The sequence below is a fragment of the Sinocyclocheilus grahami genome, unplaced genomic scaffold (assembly GCF_001515645.1).
Source record: "Sinocyclocheilus grahami isolate Dianchi unplaced genomic scaffold, SAMN03320097.WGS_v1.1 scaffold141.1, whole genome shotgun sequence".
Classification (NCBI taxonomy): domain Eukaryota; kingdom Metazoa; phylum Chordata; class Actinopteri; order Cypriniformes; family Cyprinidae; genus Sinocyclocheilus; species Sinocyclocheilus grahami.
The window spans coordinates 505,628-520,077 of NW_015505320.1; the positions used below are offsets into that span (position 1 = coordinate 505,628).

At 38.0% G+C, this 14,450-nt stretch overlaps 1 protein-coding gene across 1 annotated transcript in view; it reads left to right on the forward strand.

Moving 5' to 3' along the window:
* The window catches only part of copa (COPI coat complex subunit alpha), a 15,464-nt gene extending 3,871 nt beyond the window's left edge, over positions 1–11,593 (forward strand). Inside the window, exons 7-29 of the mRNA XM_016280466.1 lie at positions 2,413–2,522; positions 2,651–2,750; positions 2,995–3,213; positions 3,684–3,834; positions 3,935–4,001; positions 4,083–4,158; positions 4,240–4,322; positions 5,140–5,365; positions 5,502–5,640; positions 5,738–5,900; positions 6,409–6,555; positions 6,640–6,829; positions 7,157–7,252; positions 7,342–7,430; positions 7,511–7,634; positions 7,744–7,833; positions 7,914–8,020; positions 8,123–8,272; positions 8,459–8,782; positions 8,859–8,969; positions 9,077–9,238; positions 10,873–11,067; positions 11,246–11,593. Of these exons, the coding sequence (XP_016135952.1) occupies positions 2,413–2,522; positions 2,651–2,750; positions 2,995–3,213; positions 3,684–3,834; positions 3,935–4,001; positions 4,083–4,158; positions 4,240–4,322; positions 5,140–5,365; positions 5,502–5,640; positions 5,738–5,900; positions 6,409–6,555; positions 6,640–6,829; positions 7,157–7,252; positions 7,342–7,430; positions 7,511–7,634; positions 7,744–7,833; positions 7,914–8,020; positions 8,123–8,272; positions 8,459–8,782; positions 8,859–8,969; positions 9,077–9,238; positions 10,873–11,067; positions 11,246–11,305 (3,179 nt within the window). The 3' untranslated portion in view covers positions 11,306–11,593. The remainder of the gene's footprint in view (positions 1–2,412; positions 2,523–2,650; positions 2,751–2,994; positions 3,214–3,683; positions 3,835–3,934; positions 4,002–4,082; positions 4,159–4,239; positions 4,323–5,139; positions 5,366–5,501; positions 5,641–5,737; positions 5,901–6,408; positions 6,556–6,639; positions 6,830–7,156; positions 7,253–7,341; positions 7,431–7,510; positions 7,635–7,743; positions 7,834–7,913; positions 8,021–8,122; positions 8,273–8,458; positions 8,783–8,858; positions 8,970–9,076; positions 9,239–10,872; positions 11,068–11,245) is intronic.
* Positions 11,594–14,450: the final 2,857 nt, after the last annotated feature.

Below are 14,450 nucleotides of genomic sequence, written 5' to 3' on the forward strand. Positions count from 1 at the left end.
TCGCTATTAGTAGACGCTGCTGCTGAATGCTGCTGAGAGACGCATAGACGCAGGTATTCACACGCATCTTAATCTCTCTCTCTCCCTCTCTCTAATAACCACATTAGACTGCATTAATAACTGCGTAAGCCTGCATATCAATGGCTCAAGCTTCTGTTATCAGCTCTAAAATGACGTTTTGGAATTTGCAACGGAAGGTTTGGGATGAGGTACGTAAAAAAATTAGTTAAACCTACATGAGATTTCAGGACGGAAACATGTCAACTGTCTTGAAACAAATGATCTGAACAATGTCTTGATGTGTGGTTGGGACTCCAGGCCGTTAAAATTATTAGAGAAATAATGCACTCCCGGAGGTGGTTATGTGGCCACGACTATATGGTATGGTCTTTCTCAGTTCTCAAACAAATTAAGAACTATTTGATTTGTATTGACTGAACGCAAGCGCTTATTCCGGTAGAAAACACTGTATTGGTTTCCACTGATTAAGAAATATTTTTGTTTGCTTGAGTGGTAATATTAAATCTATTATATTAATAGGGAAGGGGGCCCAAAAATGTGTTTTTTCTACATCACGAAAATAGGTAAATCCGGACCTGCCATCTAATGTGTGTTTTGGCCATGTAATGTTGCTGAAATTAAATATGTTATTACGTCTGAGTCAGAGCAGCGATCATGGAAGAGAGAACACAAGCAGACAGCGCTGGAAGCTGCTAATGCTTATCAGAAAATCAGTGGAAAATAAATAGTAATCATGATTTTGTCTGAGCTATGCGTTTTAAAACAAACACTAACTAGTGTAAATGTAGCCTAACAGATGTTTAAACTGAAGACTATTTGAGCTTTATTAAAACTATTTTGCACTGATTTATTGTGTTGGTTACATTTTGCTCCTTTGTGCAGTGGCTCAGGAGATGAGTCTTTGAGTTTTGTAAACATCAACAAGCTGAAAAATAAAACCAAAGTTTTTTTTTTTAGATAATGTAATCTTGTTAAAATTGATTTCATAAAATTGGTATCGAAAAAAGTATAGTTCAGGAACCGGTATCGAAGTCAAGGTATCGGTATCGATATTGAAAAATTGTGAACGATTCCCAGCCCTAATGGTCACCTGCTCAAATGTTGAATGTTAGAGGCATTTTTGAAATTCTGCATGTTTTAATGAAATTGTCAATGTCTGTCCTTTTGCATTCATTGCTGAACTTCTTTCTTGCTCATTAACCTTTTAAACTACTGCTGTCTGCACTGACTGACAACAAATAACCCATTCATTAAAGCTTACACTGAACATGGTTTCTCTCTACCTTTCTCCCATTTACATAAAAATATGGAATGAATATATTGCTGCATGGATAATGTGCAATTCGTATATAATTGTATGAGATAATGAAAACAAAATTCTTTTTACATCTAAATTTATAAACGCATTTCTTTTTAACATCTTTTGGATGAAGTTTCATCAACTATAAGCATTTTCATGAACAGGAACAATTGGGATCCCTAATCCCTGGTTCATTTGTGAAATTCACAGAAGTATGCAAACATTTTAACTTTTTCCTCATATCCTGCATGATGGCATTTGTCATTCATAGATGACATGGATATTAATGATTAGATACCTCCAAGTTGATCGATCTATCTGAATGTAACTTTGCGATCAGTAACATGAACATAGATCATCATTAAATGACTCTTAACACCACTTGAATGCATGATGGAATCCATCTATTAATGCATTACAATATGCGATAACAAATGCATGACTTAACTGGAGTCTTTCTCACTCCTTTAACATCCAGTGCCCCTCCAGAGAACATTTTGACACGCTCCACCCCATCAATCCACCATTCAGTTCCATCCCTGCTCACTTCCTGTACAGCTCCTTTGCCCCTCTGGAAACATCCACATCTGTACCTTGGTTTCTAGTGCAGCTTTTGTTGGACTTTTATTCATTTAGCAGACATCTGGAGTACTGAGATCTCAGATACACATTCTGTTCTCTTCTCTTTTTCTCTGCGTCCTGACCTGAGTTAAGCTGATTAGCTTTCTGTCATTGATTTACATGCATCCTATCCAATCTCAAATGATTTTGATCTCTCTGTGATCATAATTTAACTTTGTTGTGTTTTGATTGATTGTTGTCTCTGTTCTTACTTAATCTGGTGGTTAAGTTTACTTCCTTAACTCAGGTTTAGACCTAATGGAGGATGTTTGTTGTGTTTGTGTTCTCTAGCACCAGCGAATGTTTAGCAGCCCAACAAAATGTTTGTGTTTACTGCCAGATATCACAAATGTGTTTTTGAGTAGCAGTTTTAATGTTGTTTCTCTCTCTTCCCTCCCTGGTATGTGGGTGCTCCTGTGTAATTTGTAAATGGTCCCCTGTGTGTGTCGGACTGTAAATGTTGCTTCCAGGTCTGAGGAAGAAGAACTTGTCTCCGGGTGCTGTGGACACGGAGGTGCGTGGCATCTCTGGTGTCGACCTGTTTGGGGCCTCTGATGCAGTAGTGAAGCACGTTCTGGAGGTAAGAATGTGGTTGTAATGGCATTTAAAAAATGGAGCCGATCTTTGTGTTGAAAAGTGTGTGTTGGGGTTGAATGAATGAAGTTTGTTGTTGGTTTGAATGAAAGTGTTCTCCTGCTCTGGTCTCAGGGTCACGATCGAGGCGTAAACTGGGCAGCCTTCCATCCCAGCATGCCTCTCATTGTGTCAGGAGCAGATGACCGCCAGGTCAAGATCTGGAGGATGAACGGTATGTGTTCTCAATCATGGAAAAATGTCTGTCACTGTTCTGATTTGAAAAAAATGACATTGGAAATGTAAAATATTTAGTCCCGTTTCAAAACCTAGTGAACTTCCTTGCTGTCTACTACCTATACAGGCAGTTGTTTTCATGGACCCTCATCTAAACTTTCAAAACTCATATTTCGAGTTTGTTTATAACTAAAAGTCACAGATTATGTATTAGTTCTTTTTCCCCCCTCTTTTTCCTCTAGAGTCAAAAGCATGGGAGTTGGACACCTGTCGAGGACACTACAACAATGTGTCCTGTGCGGTGTTCCATCCTCGTCAGGAGCTCATCCTGTCTAACTCTGAGGACAAGAGCATCCGTGTGTGGGATATGTCCAAGAGGACAGGCGTCCAGACCTTTCGCAGAGATCACGACCGTTTCTGGGTGCTGGGGGCTCATCCCAACCTCAACCTGTTTGCTGCTGGTAGGATACTAATAATAATTAGTAGGGATGGGTAAAAAATATCGATATCTCAATATTAATCGATTCTCACCGATTCATGACGTCCAACACTGTGTTTATATTTCAAAAAAACTAATTGAAGTAGAAATATTATGTAATTGTAACATTAGTTTTAAAATTTCATTAAGTGCAATTTTAACAAATCAGTCAATTTTAACCTTCAATATTATAGTAATGTAGTACCAACTGACTCTCATGTATATTTTACAGCATTAGTTGAGAGATTTTTTCCTTGAGAAAATTTGGCATGTACTGTAACCTGATATATATCCAAAATAATTGATATTGAATCCATTCAAATCGAATCGCAAGCTTGTGAATGAGAGTCAAATCGAATCGTGTAATTTGTCCTAATAATTAGCCCTAATAATTAGTAAGTGGTTTTGGTGATGAAATGAGATGCATTAAAGTGTAATTTTGTACCTTTCCAGGCCATGACAGTGGGATGCTGGTGTTTAAACTGGAAAGGGAACGTCCAGCTTATGCCGTGTATGGGAACATGCTGTACTATGTAAAAGATCGCTTCCTGCGTCAGCTTGACTTCAACAGCAGCAAGGATACAGCCGTCATGCAGCTGCGCAGGTGTGTCTTTTCTACTTAAGGTCTAAAAAACAAATGTCCATCTACAAAAGGTTTAGTGCAGTTGAACTTTTCAATTGAATGGTTTCTTTTATATCAACAGTGGATCCAAATTCCCAGTGTTTAGCATGTCCTACAACCCTGCAGAAAATGCTGTGCTGTTGTGCACTGTGAGTATTGTAGACTCTTATCCTTCTGCTTAGTCAAATCAAGGTTCATTTGTGTATTTAATTTCTTCTTTTCCATTTCAGAGAGCTACTAACCTGGAAAACAGCACCTATGATCTGTATTCCATTCCCAGAGAGAGTGACTCCCAGAATCCTGATGGTAACATTTTATCCTTTCTCTTTAGAATTTCGTAATCTATTATGCAAAATGGAATTGTTCACGTTTTCTACACGTTTTCAGCTCCAGAGGGAAAGCGTTCCTCTGGTCTGACTGCGGTTTGGGTGGCTAGGAACCGCTTTGCTGTACTCGACCGCATGCACTCGGTAAGTGAATCAAGCAACACTTATTTGAAAGAAAAGAAGCTGAAAGACTCTATATAATTGTTCTTATTACTTTCGTTCTTGTTATTATTTTTATTATATGTATGTTTTTGTATATTTGTACATATTTATGTATATATATATAATTTTCAAACAATATATATATATATATATAAAAAATTTTTTCATATTGGTACCAGTGAAAAGATTTTACTATACTGTCAAACCTGAACATGTTTTTTTTTTCCACTTCATTTTCGAATGTTTTCAGGAAAAAGACCTTTAGCAAACTGATTCTTATAACACTTGATGATAAAAAATGTGCTCTTCCAATCCTTCACAGAAAAGGCTACCAGTCAGCTGCTGCTGGGAATATAGCCACTGCTGCTGACATGGCGTTAAATCATAAATAAACATTTGGAAGAAAAGAATGCTACAGTGATAACATATTTATGTAGGCCTACCCTGGAAGTTAGCATCACCCCGGTTCCCTCTGCTAAACCCAAATTTCATACATCCGTGAAACCCTCGTCGTTTAAAATGACATTGAACACCTGATGTCAGATTGCTGTTGCGTTGCTGTCTATGAAGGGTCTGAGAGCTCTCGGATTTCATCAAAATATCTTAACTTTGTGTTCCGAAGATGAACGAAGGTCTTACGGCTTTGGAACGACATGAGGGTGAATAAGTAATGACAGAATTTAAATTTTTGGGTGAACTATCCCTTTAAGCTGAGAAAAGTAAAAGCTTATTTCTGATATATTCTATCTCTTAGAATAAAACGACCGAATGCTTATTCTCTATGGTTATCCCGTTGCAGCTCCTGATAAAGAACCTGAAGAATGAGATTGTGAAGAAGGTCCAGGTACCGAGCTGTGAGGAGATCTTCTACGCAGGAACTGGATCTCTGCTGCTGCGTGATGCTGAAGGAGTCACGCTGTTTGACGTGCAGCAGAAGCGCTCCCTCGCTACAGTCAAAATCGCTAAAGTCAAATATGTGGTGTGGAGCTCCGATGCCAACCACGTGGCTCTGCTGGCGAAACACGGTAGTGAAAACTCACTAATTGGTTATATAGGCTTCAACATATTGATTTTTCAATCACAAATAGCCACCTTTAAAGGTTGTGCAATTGTGTGTGCCTTGTATCAAATAGAATAAACCCACATGCTTTTGCTTTTCAGCCATCATGATCTGCAACAAGAAGTTAGAGAGCCTGTGTAACATCCATGAGAACATCAGAGTGAAGAGTGGTGCCTGGGCCGAGAATGAAGTCTTCATCTACACCACCTCCAACCACATCAAATATGCTCTCACCTCCGGGTACTGCACCAATAGCCTCACATGCAACTATTTAATTAAGAAAACCATACTGTTTTGTTAATCATGAAATATTAATCTTTAAATAAAATTCTCGTAGTGATCATGGTATAATCCGTACATTGGATCTACCCATCTATGTGACGAGAGTCAGAGGCAACAGTGTGTACTGTCTGGATCGTGAGTGCAGACCACGAGTGCTCAATATTGACCCCACTGAGTACCGTTTTAAATTGGCTCTGGTCAATCGCAAATATGAAGAGGTTCGTGCATAATTAAACTTGCGCCTTCTGGATTTTTTTATTTTATTTTATCTGAATAAAAATGTGTATAAATTGTGTAGTCTTTTTTATTATTTATTTTTTTTAATTGTATATTTTTGGAATGCCAAACATAAAATATTGTTTTCTAAAAGATATCCCTGAAACGGGTCAGGAGAGTGGCTTATCTTGTTTACCCATTTATTTTATTTTGTTTTGTTTTATTTTATTTTCAGTAACTTAGTCTTTTTTGCGCATTCTGATTTGCCTTTAATAACCATTATTTTAGTCTTATTTATATACTATTGTAGTATTTATTAATATTTTGAAGTAGCGTTTTTATTTTATTTTTTAGTGTTCATTTTATTTATTTCATTTCTGTTTTGCTTTATTTTTATGTATTACATTTGGCTTTTAAAATTGTTTTCATTAATTTAAATAATAGATTTAGTTTTAGTTAACAATAGCAACACTGTTAATGGCCCTTTTTTTTTCTACCCAACACCCTCAGGTTCTTCATATGGTGCGTAACGCTAAACTGGTAGGCCAGTCCATCATTGCCTACCTGCAGAAGAAGGGCTACCCAGAGGTTGCGCTGCACTTCGTCAAAGATGAGAAGACTCGTTTCAGCCTGGCTCTGGAGTGTGGAAACATTGAGGTATTCAGAACTAACATTTATGGAGGAAGTCTTCAACACTTTTGCCTGAACAGGTGTTCATTCTTGATTTGTTTGTTCATGCAGGTGGCGTTAGAGGCTGCAAAAGCCCTGGATGAACGTAGCTGCTGGGAGCGTCTCGGCGAGGCTGCGCTTCTGCAGGGCCATCACCAAGTTGTGGAGATGTGCTACCAGAGAACCAAGAACTTCGACAAACTCACCTTCCTGTACCTTATCACTGGTAACCTGGCCAAACTCAGGAAGATGATGAAGATAGGTGAGTGGCGAGGAAAAATCATGAGTACACTACCATTCACAAGTTTGTGGTTGGTAGGAATTTTAAATGTTTTTGAAAGAAGTCTCATTTATTTACCAAGGCTGCATTGATTTGATCAGAAATGCAGTAAAAACAGCAATATTGTGAAATGGTATTACATTTTAAAGTAATTGTTTTCTATTATTAACAAATAATAAAATGTTGCTGCTTAATAGTCTTGTGGTTATCGAATTGACCCCAAACTTTTGAATGGTAGCGTTTTGGTTTTCTTAAGGATAATTCATTTTTATGGATTGTTTGAATGATGTTTTGTGGTTCATGTTACAGCTGAAATAAGAAAGGACATGAGTGGACACTATCAGGGTGCTCTTTATCTGGGTGACGTCAGTGAGCGTGTGCGAATCCTGAAGAACTGTGGACAGAGTGAGTGCTGTCACTTTTATTTTGTTCACATGATTGTTTTATTGAGATTTATTAAAAGAAAATGACTTCTGTATCACATATATTCTCAGAGTCTCTGGCTTACCTGACTGCTGCCACTCATGGGATGGATGAGGAGGCTGAAGCCCTGAAGGAGACCTTTGACCTGGAAAAAGAAGTGGCATGTTATATTCTCATTACTAACAGAGATGCACTAATTTGTAGATGAATGATTGAGCGATGGGTTCCATCTATGTGCAGGTGCCAGAAGTGGACCCCAATGCCCAGCTGTTGCAGCCGCCACCTCCCATCAACCCCTTGGATACCAACTGGCCTCTGCTCACCGTCTCCAAGGGCTTCTTCGAGGGAGCCATTGCTGCCAAAGGTGAAGTTTTGTGATACTCATACTGGCTCAGAGTGGGTAACCAGGATTTATGAAGTTGGAGGGATTTCATGTTGAAGAATAACACGTATTTTTGTGGTTGTTCGAATAGGACGGGCTGGTCAGATGGTTGCTGACCTGGACATGGATACTTCAGGAGGAGAAGGCTGGGGAGAAGATGCAGAACTTCATTTGGATGAAGGTATTTACTATTATAAAACTGTTTTTGAAGGAGGAAACTAGACCAAACGATCGAATCACTAGTGCTCTCTCATAATCCAGATGGATTTATGGATGCTCAAGAGGGATTGGGAGATGAGGGAGCTATTGGGAAAGAGGAAGGAGGAGGCTGGGATGTTGAGGAAGATCTGGACCTCCCGCCAGAACTGGTAAGTCTGGTGTAGAACTGAAATAAAAATCACAACTGTTTGTGAATGGTTTTAAACAGAATCCTACGTAACCTTGTTTCTTGTCTTTCCTTTAACCAATAGGATGTACCTTCTGTTGGCGGAGGTGGCGCAGAGGGCGACGGTTTCTTTGTGCCGCCCACCAAGGGCACAAGCCCCACGCAGATGTGGTGCAACAACTCTCAGCTGGCGGTGGATCACTTATTGGCTGGATCTTTTGAGACTGCTATGAGGGTAAACGGATCTCACAAAACTAAAGATCAATTTGTACTTCTTATATTTCTGATTTCCTGACAAATTTGTGAAGTTAAAAGGGTTTGAGGCAGGAAAGAAAATCAGTATTGAGTCTAAACTACTAAATTGTAATGTAGCAGATGTTTCTTTGCTGTCTCTCTCATGTTTTTGTTCCCTTTTCTACAGTTGCTGCATGACCAGGTTGGTGTGGTTCAGTTTGGACCCTATAAGCAACTGTTCATGCAAACTCTGTCCCGTGGGCGCACCTGTTACCTGGGCCTGCCGTCTCTGCCCTGCTTACACAGTTACCCCCAGAGGAACTGGAAGGACAGCGGGGCTAAAGGAGGTCTGCCAGCGGTGGGCCTGCGTCTCTCTGATCTCATTTCCCGCCTGCAGCAGTGCTATCAGCTGACCACAGCAGGGCGCTTTGAAGAAGCTGTTGATCGTTTTAGAGCCGTTCTCCTCTCCGTACCACTGCTTGTGGTTGACAACAAACAAGAGATTGCAGAGGTGTGTTTTTATTCAGGATGAGTAGTATATTGTTTTATATAGGGGGTTACTAAACATTCTCTTTACTTTCACTCAGGCTCAACAGCTTATCACTATCTGTAAAGAGTATATTATTGGCCTCACTATGGAGACAGAGAGGAAGAAACTTCCCAAAGACACTCTCGATCAACAAAAGAGACTTTGTGAAGTACATGCATTTTTAAAATTCTGAAATTTAAATTTTTAAATATTAAAAAAATTTATATAATATTAAAATGAAAAATTTGAATTAATATTTCTCTGTGTATGTTTCAGATGGCAGCATATTTCACTCATTGCAGTCTGCAACCTATCCACATGGTGTTGGTTTTGAGAACAGCACTCAATCTTTTCTTCAAACTGAGGAACTTCAAAGCGGCAGCAGGTTTTGCTCGCCGTCTGCTTGAGTTGGGTCCCAAACCAGAAGTGGCACAACAGGTAAATGGATAATTGTTGTAATTTTTTACACGAGTATCCTCTAACCCAGGGGTTTTCAACCCCAGGGGGGCGCCAGCACCTGGCAAGGGGGGCCGCGAGCATCAGTTAATTCAGAGACCTTCTCTTGAGAATTTATGAATGAGTTAACAAATCTTTAGCCATCCACTAGGGGGCAATCAGACTCCCACTGCTAGTCGACAGAGCAGAGTTGGCTCGCGTATCAGTCACACTCAGTGTTGCCAAGTCCGCGGTTTTCCCGTGGAATTGGGCTACTTTAACACTTTTTGTAGTTTTGGGCTAGTTTTGAGTAGCAATTAGGGGGGTTTTGTTGTGCAAACCTGGCAACCCTGGTCACGTTTATTGATAGTGTACTCCGCGGTTTTCCCGTGGAATTGGGCTACTTTAACACTTGCCGCGTTTTGTAGTTTTGGGCTAGTTTTGAGAAGCAATTAGGCGGGTTTTGTTGTGAAAAGCTGGCAACCCTGGTCACGCTTATTGACCGTGTAAGATGATTTACGATTAGCCGTGTTGGAAATCCAACCACAAATTGGCATGTTATCATCTCAGAAACAGGCTCAGCCATCACATTGAATCAGGTAAACTGGTTATATATTTATGTTTCAGTATAATTACGCACGCTATACCAGGGGCGGTTCTAAACCCTTTTTAGGTGGGTTTCAGCACCCCAAAACTATCTTAACGATCAGGCCACTGCTGCTTCCTCGAAAGTTTTTCATTCTCACGTGTTTTAAGTCTTGTCAGTTTAAATATTAAAGTAATTGTAAGCCATTTAAGCCCAAGACATCTCAATGCGGTACTCACGCGCTGTGATAGAGCGTTTCTATGCGCACCGCTCGCACACCTGAAGTGCACAAACAGATTCTCACAGACAGCAGGTGAATACCAATGGCTGTCTTGACAAGTATCCTTGTAAGCACAGTCGGTTGTTTTAAGTGAATGTAAACAGTAAAAAAAAATATCAAATGTACATCAGTATAATGGATCAGTGCATTTCTTATGTAAATAATGTTAATCAAAAAGAGCAAAAGAAAAATTGTTCGCTGCTTTAATAGCTTAAATGGATATTTGCTTTTATGTTAATGTTAATAAAGTAATTTGGTGTGACTACAGTAATGGGGGGGGGTGTTGGGGGGGCGCGAGTGAAATTAGACCAACTTGGGGGGGGGGCGCATGTCCTAAAAGGTTGAAAACCCCTGCTCTAACCCATAGCTATTCAGTCAGACAGTTTTTCTCGCATTAAAAGTTGTTGGTATAAAAAAAAAAACTTTAATGGATTTTGTTAATTGTGTCAGCATACTATGTATGTAAAAAAAATATATAAAAAATAAATGTAATTAAAATAAAAAATACATACAAATAATTAAAAATTTTAATTAAAATAAAGCTTTTTTTAATGCTTGTTTTTCAAATTTATGGTTCTGAGTTCTGAAGTCAGGTTGATTTTAAATCATTTTTATATATTTAATAATGACCAATTTTAAGCCATCTTGCAGCTCCCTTGAGAGTATCCGGAGGCCCCCTAATAGGTCCTGGCCTCCTTTTTTTTTCTTTTTTTTTTTCCTTGTGTGTACATTTTCATTAATAACCTGTTGTTCCCGTCTTTATTTTTTCAGACAAGAAAGATTCTTGCAGCATGTGAGAAGAGCCTGACAGATGCTCACCAACTGAACTACGACCCCCACAATCCCTTTGACATCTGCCCAGCCTCTTTCACTCCCCTGTACCGTGGGCGGCCAGTGGAGAAATGTCCCCTGTCTGGAGCCTGCTACTGCCCCAAATACAAAGGAGAGATCTGCAGGGTCACACAGGTTAGTTGTAAGCCCGTGTAGTGTCCATGTTTAATTAGTGTTAGTTTATTGAAGATAGAAAGTCTAATTTTGTTAATATGTGATAAAGTAACTCTGCTTTTCCCCTTGTTCCATCTGATCATGCGGTGCTATAAAGTGAAGGATCGATTTCATTGGCTGTTTCTCTCCTGTTTCCTAGGTAACCGAGATTGGTAAAGATGTGATCGGATTGCGTGTCAGCCCACTGCAGTTCCGTTGAACACGCATTATATAAACATGGATGAAAACAGATATGCTTCTCTCTCACATGTACTTTTCCTTTATAAGATGAAGTAATGAAAACTAAGATCAGAAAATACCTTGTTACATGACTAATCTTCCTGTGACTGTGCTTTCTATTATTGTCTCTGAGGTCTCTACAGTATGTGTGCTTGTTTCATTAATCTGAATAACCAAGGTAACATCTGTGACCCTGTCAATCAGTGCAAAACAAGTTTCCTTTCCTGTGAAACTCTTTAAATGTTGAAATAAAAATCTGGTAAACAAATGTTTCACCATGTTTTTTTTTCTTCTCCATGCAAGGTTTTTGTTGTTTAATACTATAACTATATTTAAAAAAAAAATAAAAAAAAAAATAAAAATGTGTCTTTTATTCCAGCTTGTTGCCCATGCAATGTTTCTCATGTTCATTTCGTTTAAGTGGTCAAATGACTAAAACTAAAAATAAACTGTATATTGATATATTAACTATATATTGAAATATTAACAAAAGCTACTGAAATAACACTGCTAACATGGCGTATATCGTTTTTACGTCTATATCTGTGAATTTAAAGTATTTGCACATTATTTCATGTTTTTTTTTTTTTATTTCCTCTTTGACCACAAGGAGATGCTAAATGTTTAACAGTTACTGAGAATTAAGCCAACAAAGTTCACATGGTTTTGGTTAGTGCTCTAATTTATTTTGATAAATTGGAAACTTGTGCTTTTGTACAATAATACTGTACAATAACTCCCAAACAAGATGGATTACATTTCTGGTTTGCAAACTTGGAAAAAATAATGTAATAAGTCCAAGACTCCATGGCCATTTAATTAAATAAGAATGTGTATAAACCGAGCTATATTTCTATTCAAAGGAATAGTATACTACTTCTGTAGTCCACAGTTTGTTCAACACAAAACATCCCAACACTGGAAACAGGATTTTCCAGTCATTCAAAGGTCTTTGTCACACCCCTGCTGTCTGCTTAAGATCATCCGACTCACATCGATGTTGTTGTTGGTAAAAACCTCTTTTCCGTGGTCGATTGTGGCAGCAGGCAAGGATCGGGTGCGGCCCAGAATCCAAGCGAAGTCAATGTGGAACAGTCTCAAGACACTAGTGCATGAATACACCAGCGCTGAATTCTCATAGTCAGTGGACAAAATCCAGTATGGAGTGTAGGGCAAAACTGGCAATTCAAGTAGAGATGCAAAACACAAAATATGATTTAGGCAAGCATGTTGTTTCCTATTAATTCTAAATGAGAAATGTCATTACTTATGACAACAGCAAGGCATTTGAAAAAAAAATCAGATTTGTAGCGTAAGAGAAACTGATTCCAAGCTTTGCTGGATTTCTTTTATCTTCCACCACAGCTGTGGTAAGATCCTATATCTGTTATAGGGCTCTAGGCTACTCATTGAGCCCAGAGGAAAGAGTGGTCCCCACACCTCATGAAATCTTTTTTTTTTTTTTTTTTAAGAACCTGCCATATGTATGTTTTCCCAAAAGTTTTGTAGTAGATCTGTGTCTTTACATAAGGACTACATCCTCACGTGTAGCTGAGTGTTTTGCATGTTGCAGGTGTTTGTGATAAGTTAAACAACACTGCTGTGATAAGAACATGAAGGATTCACGTGTGACTCGACCTCCAGCTGAGGAAATAACTTTGCACACCCCTTTTGTAACAAACAGATGAATGGAAGAAAATTGTATAACATCTTATGATTTAGATTAACTTAAAACATCAAAAAAGCAATGTATAAAGTTTTATTTTTTAGCCAGTATATTTATTTACATTTAATAATTTAGCAGATGCTTTTATTTATTTATTTTATTTCATTGGTAACAAACTAAAGCATTATTTTCAAAGTTTTGAACCTTCCTGGCAGACTTAAAATGTCCAAATGTATGGATATTTAAAGTTTAACTTGAGAAAGGCACAAAAACCAATATCCACTCTAAATGTGACAAAACCTAAAAATCTTTTAGACGCAAAACCTTACCAAAAATTTGTATACTTCAAGTTTATTTTATTAAGTATACTTAAGTAAAGTTCAAGTTATAACATTTTGAACAAAAAGCTGAAAAAAAGACTTGGATTCAGAACGATAATCAAAACGTAGATAGAGTTGATCAACACCCCAAAGCTTGACAGTCATTATTACCTTTTCATTGGTCGACATTACATCAACTTTACACAGTTTTGATGCTGTTTTATGTCTGATGATCGTGTTAGATTACATGTGGAAGCATCTGTTGTTTCGGTTTCTTCTTCACTTGTGTTTTTTGGAAATTCTGTACAGAAGATGTGTACTAGCACCCCCTAACAATCCAAACACGGATTCTAGGAACACAAGTATAGCTCAAATATATTTAGACTTTTTCTAAGTAGGCTATAAGTCAAGTATACTTAAATGTCATTTTAAGTATATTTCTGAGAAGTACAGAAAGCCCATTTCTGAGAAGGACATAAAAAGTAGACAAAGTATACTTTCCTATTTTTTAGTTTAAAAGAAGTATACTAATAGCACACTTGAATAAACTTATTTTTCGTAAGGGAATGTAGGCCTATGGACTAATGAAAATAAAGTTCTCAGACTTGAAAGCAAAGCACTTTGTCACAAATCAACACCTGTCCAACAAACCAACATAATCTGAACTTTGATAGATTCAAGAGCATCCTGGATAAAATGTCCATGGTTGCAGGCAGGGATCGGGTGCAGCCCAGAATCCAAGCAAAGTCAATGTGGAACAGTCTCAAGACATAAGTGCATGAATACACCAGCGCTGAATTCTCATAGTCAGTGGACAAAATCCAGAATGGAGTGTAGGGCAAAACTGGCAATTCAAGTAGAGATGCAAAACACAAAATATGATGATCAAAATATACAACACAAAACATATTTTTCTTTGTTTTATACATGTCTTTAAAATGCATATTCAGACTAAAATGTTGCTAAGGTTACAGATATGAAACATGAACTGTCACACACTTATATTAAAGCTTTTGTGTGTCCTGTCACATCAGTCAGAATTTGTTACTATTGTTTTTGTTTTGTTTTGTGTTTTTTTGTTTTTTCATTGTACAATCATATAAAATAAGTCAAATAATTGGTTATTAACATGCACATAT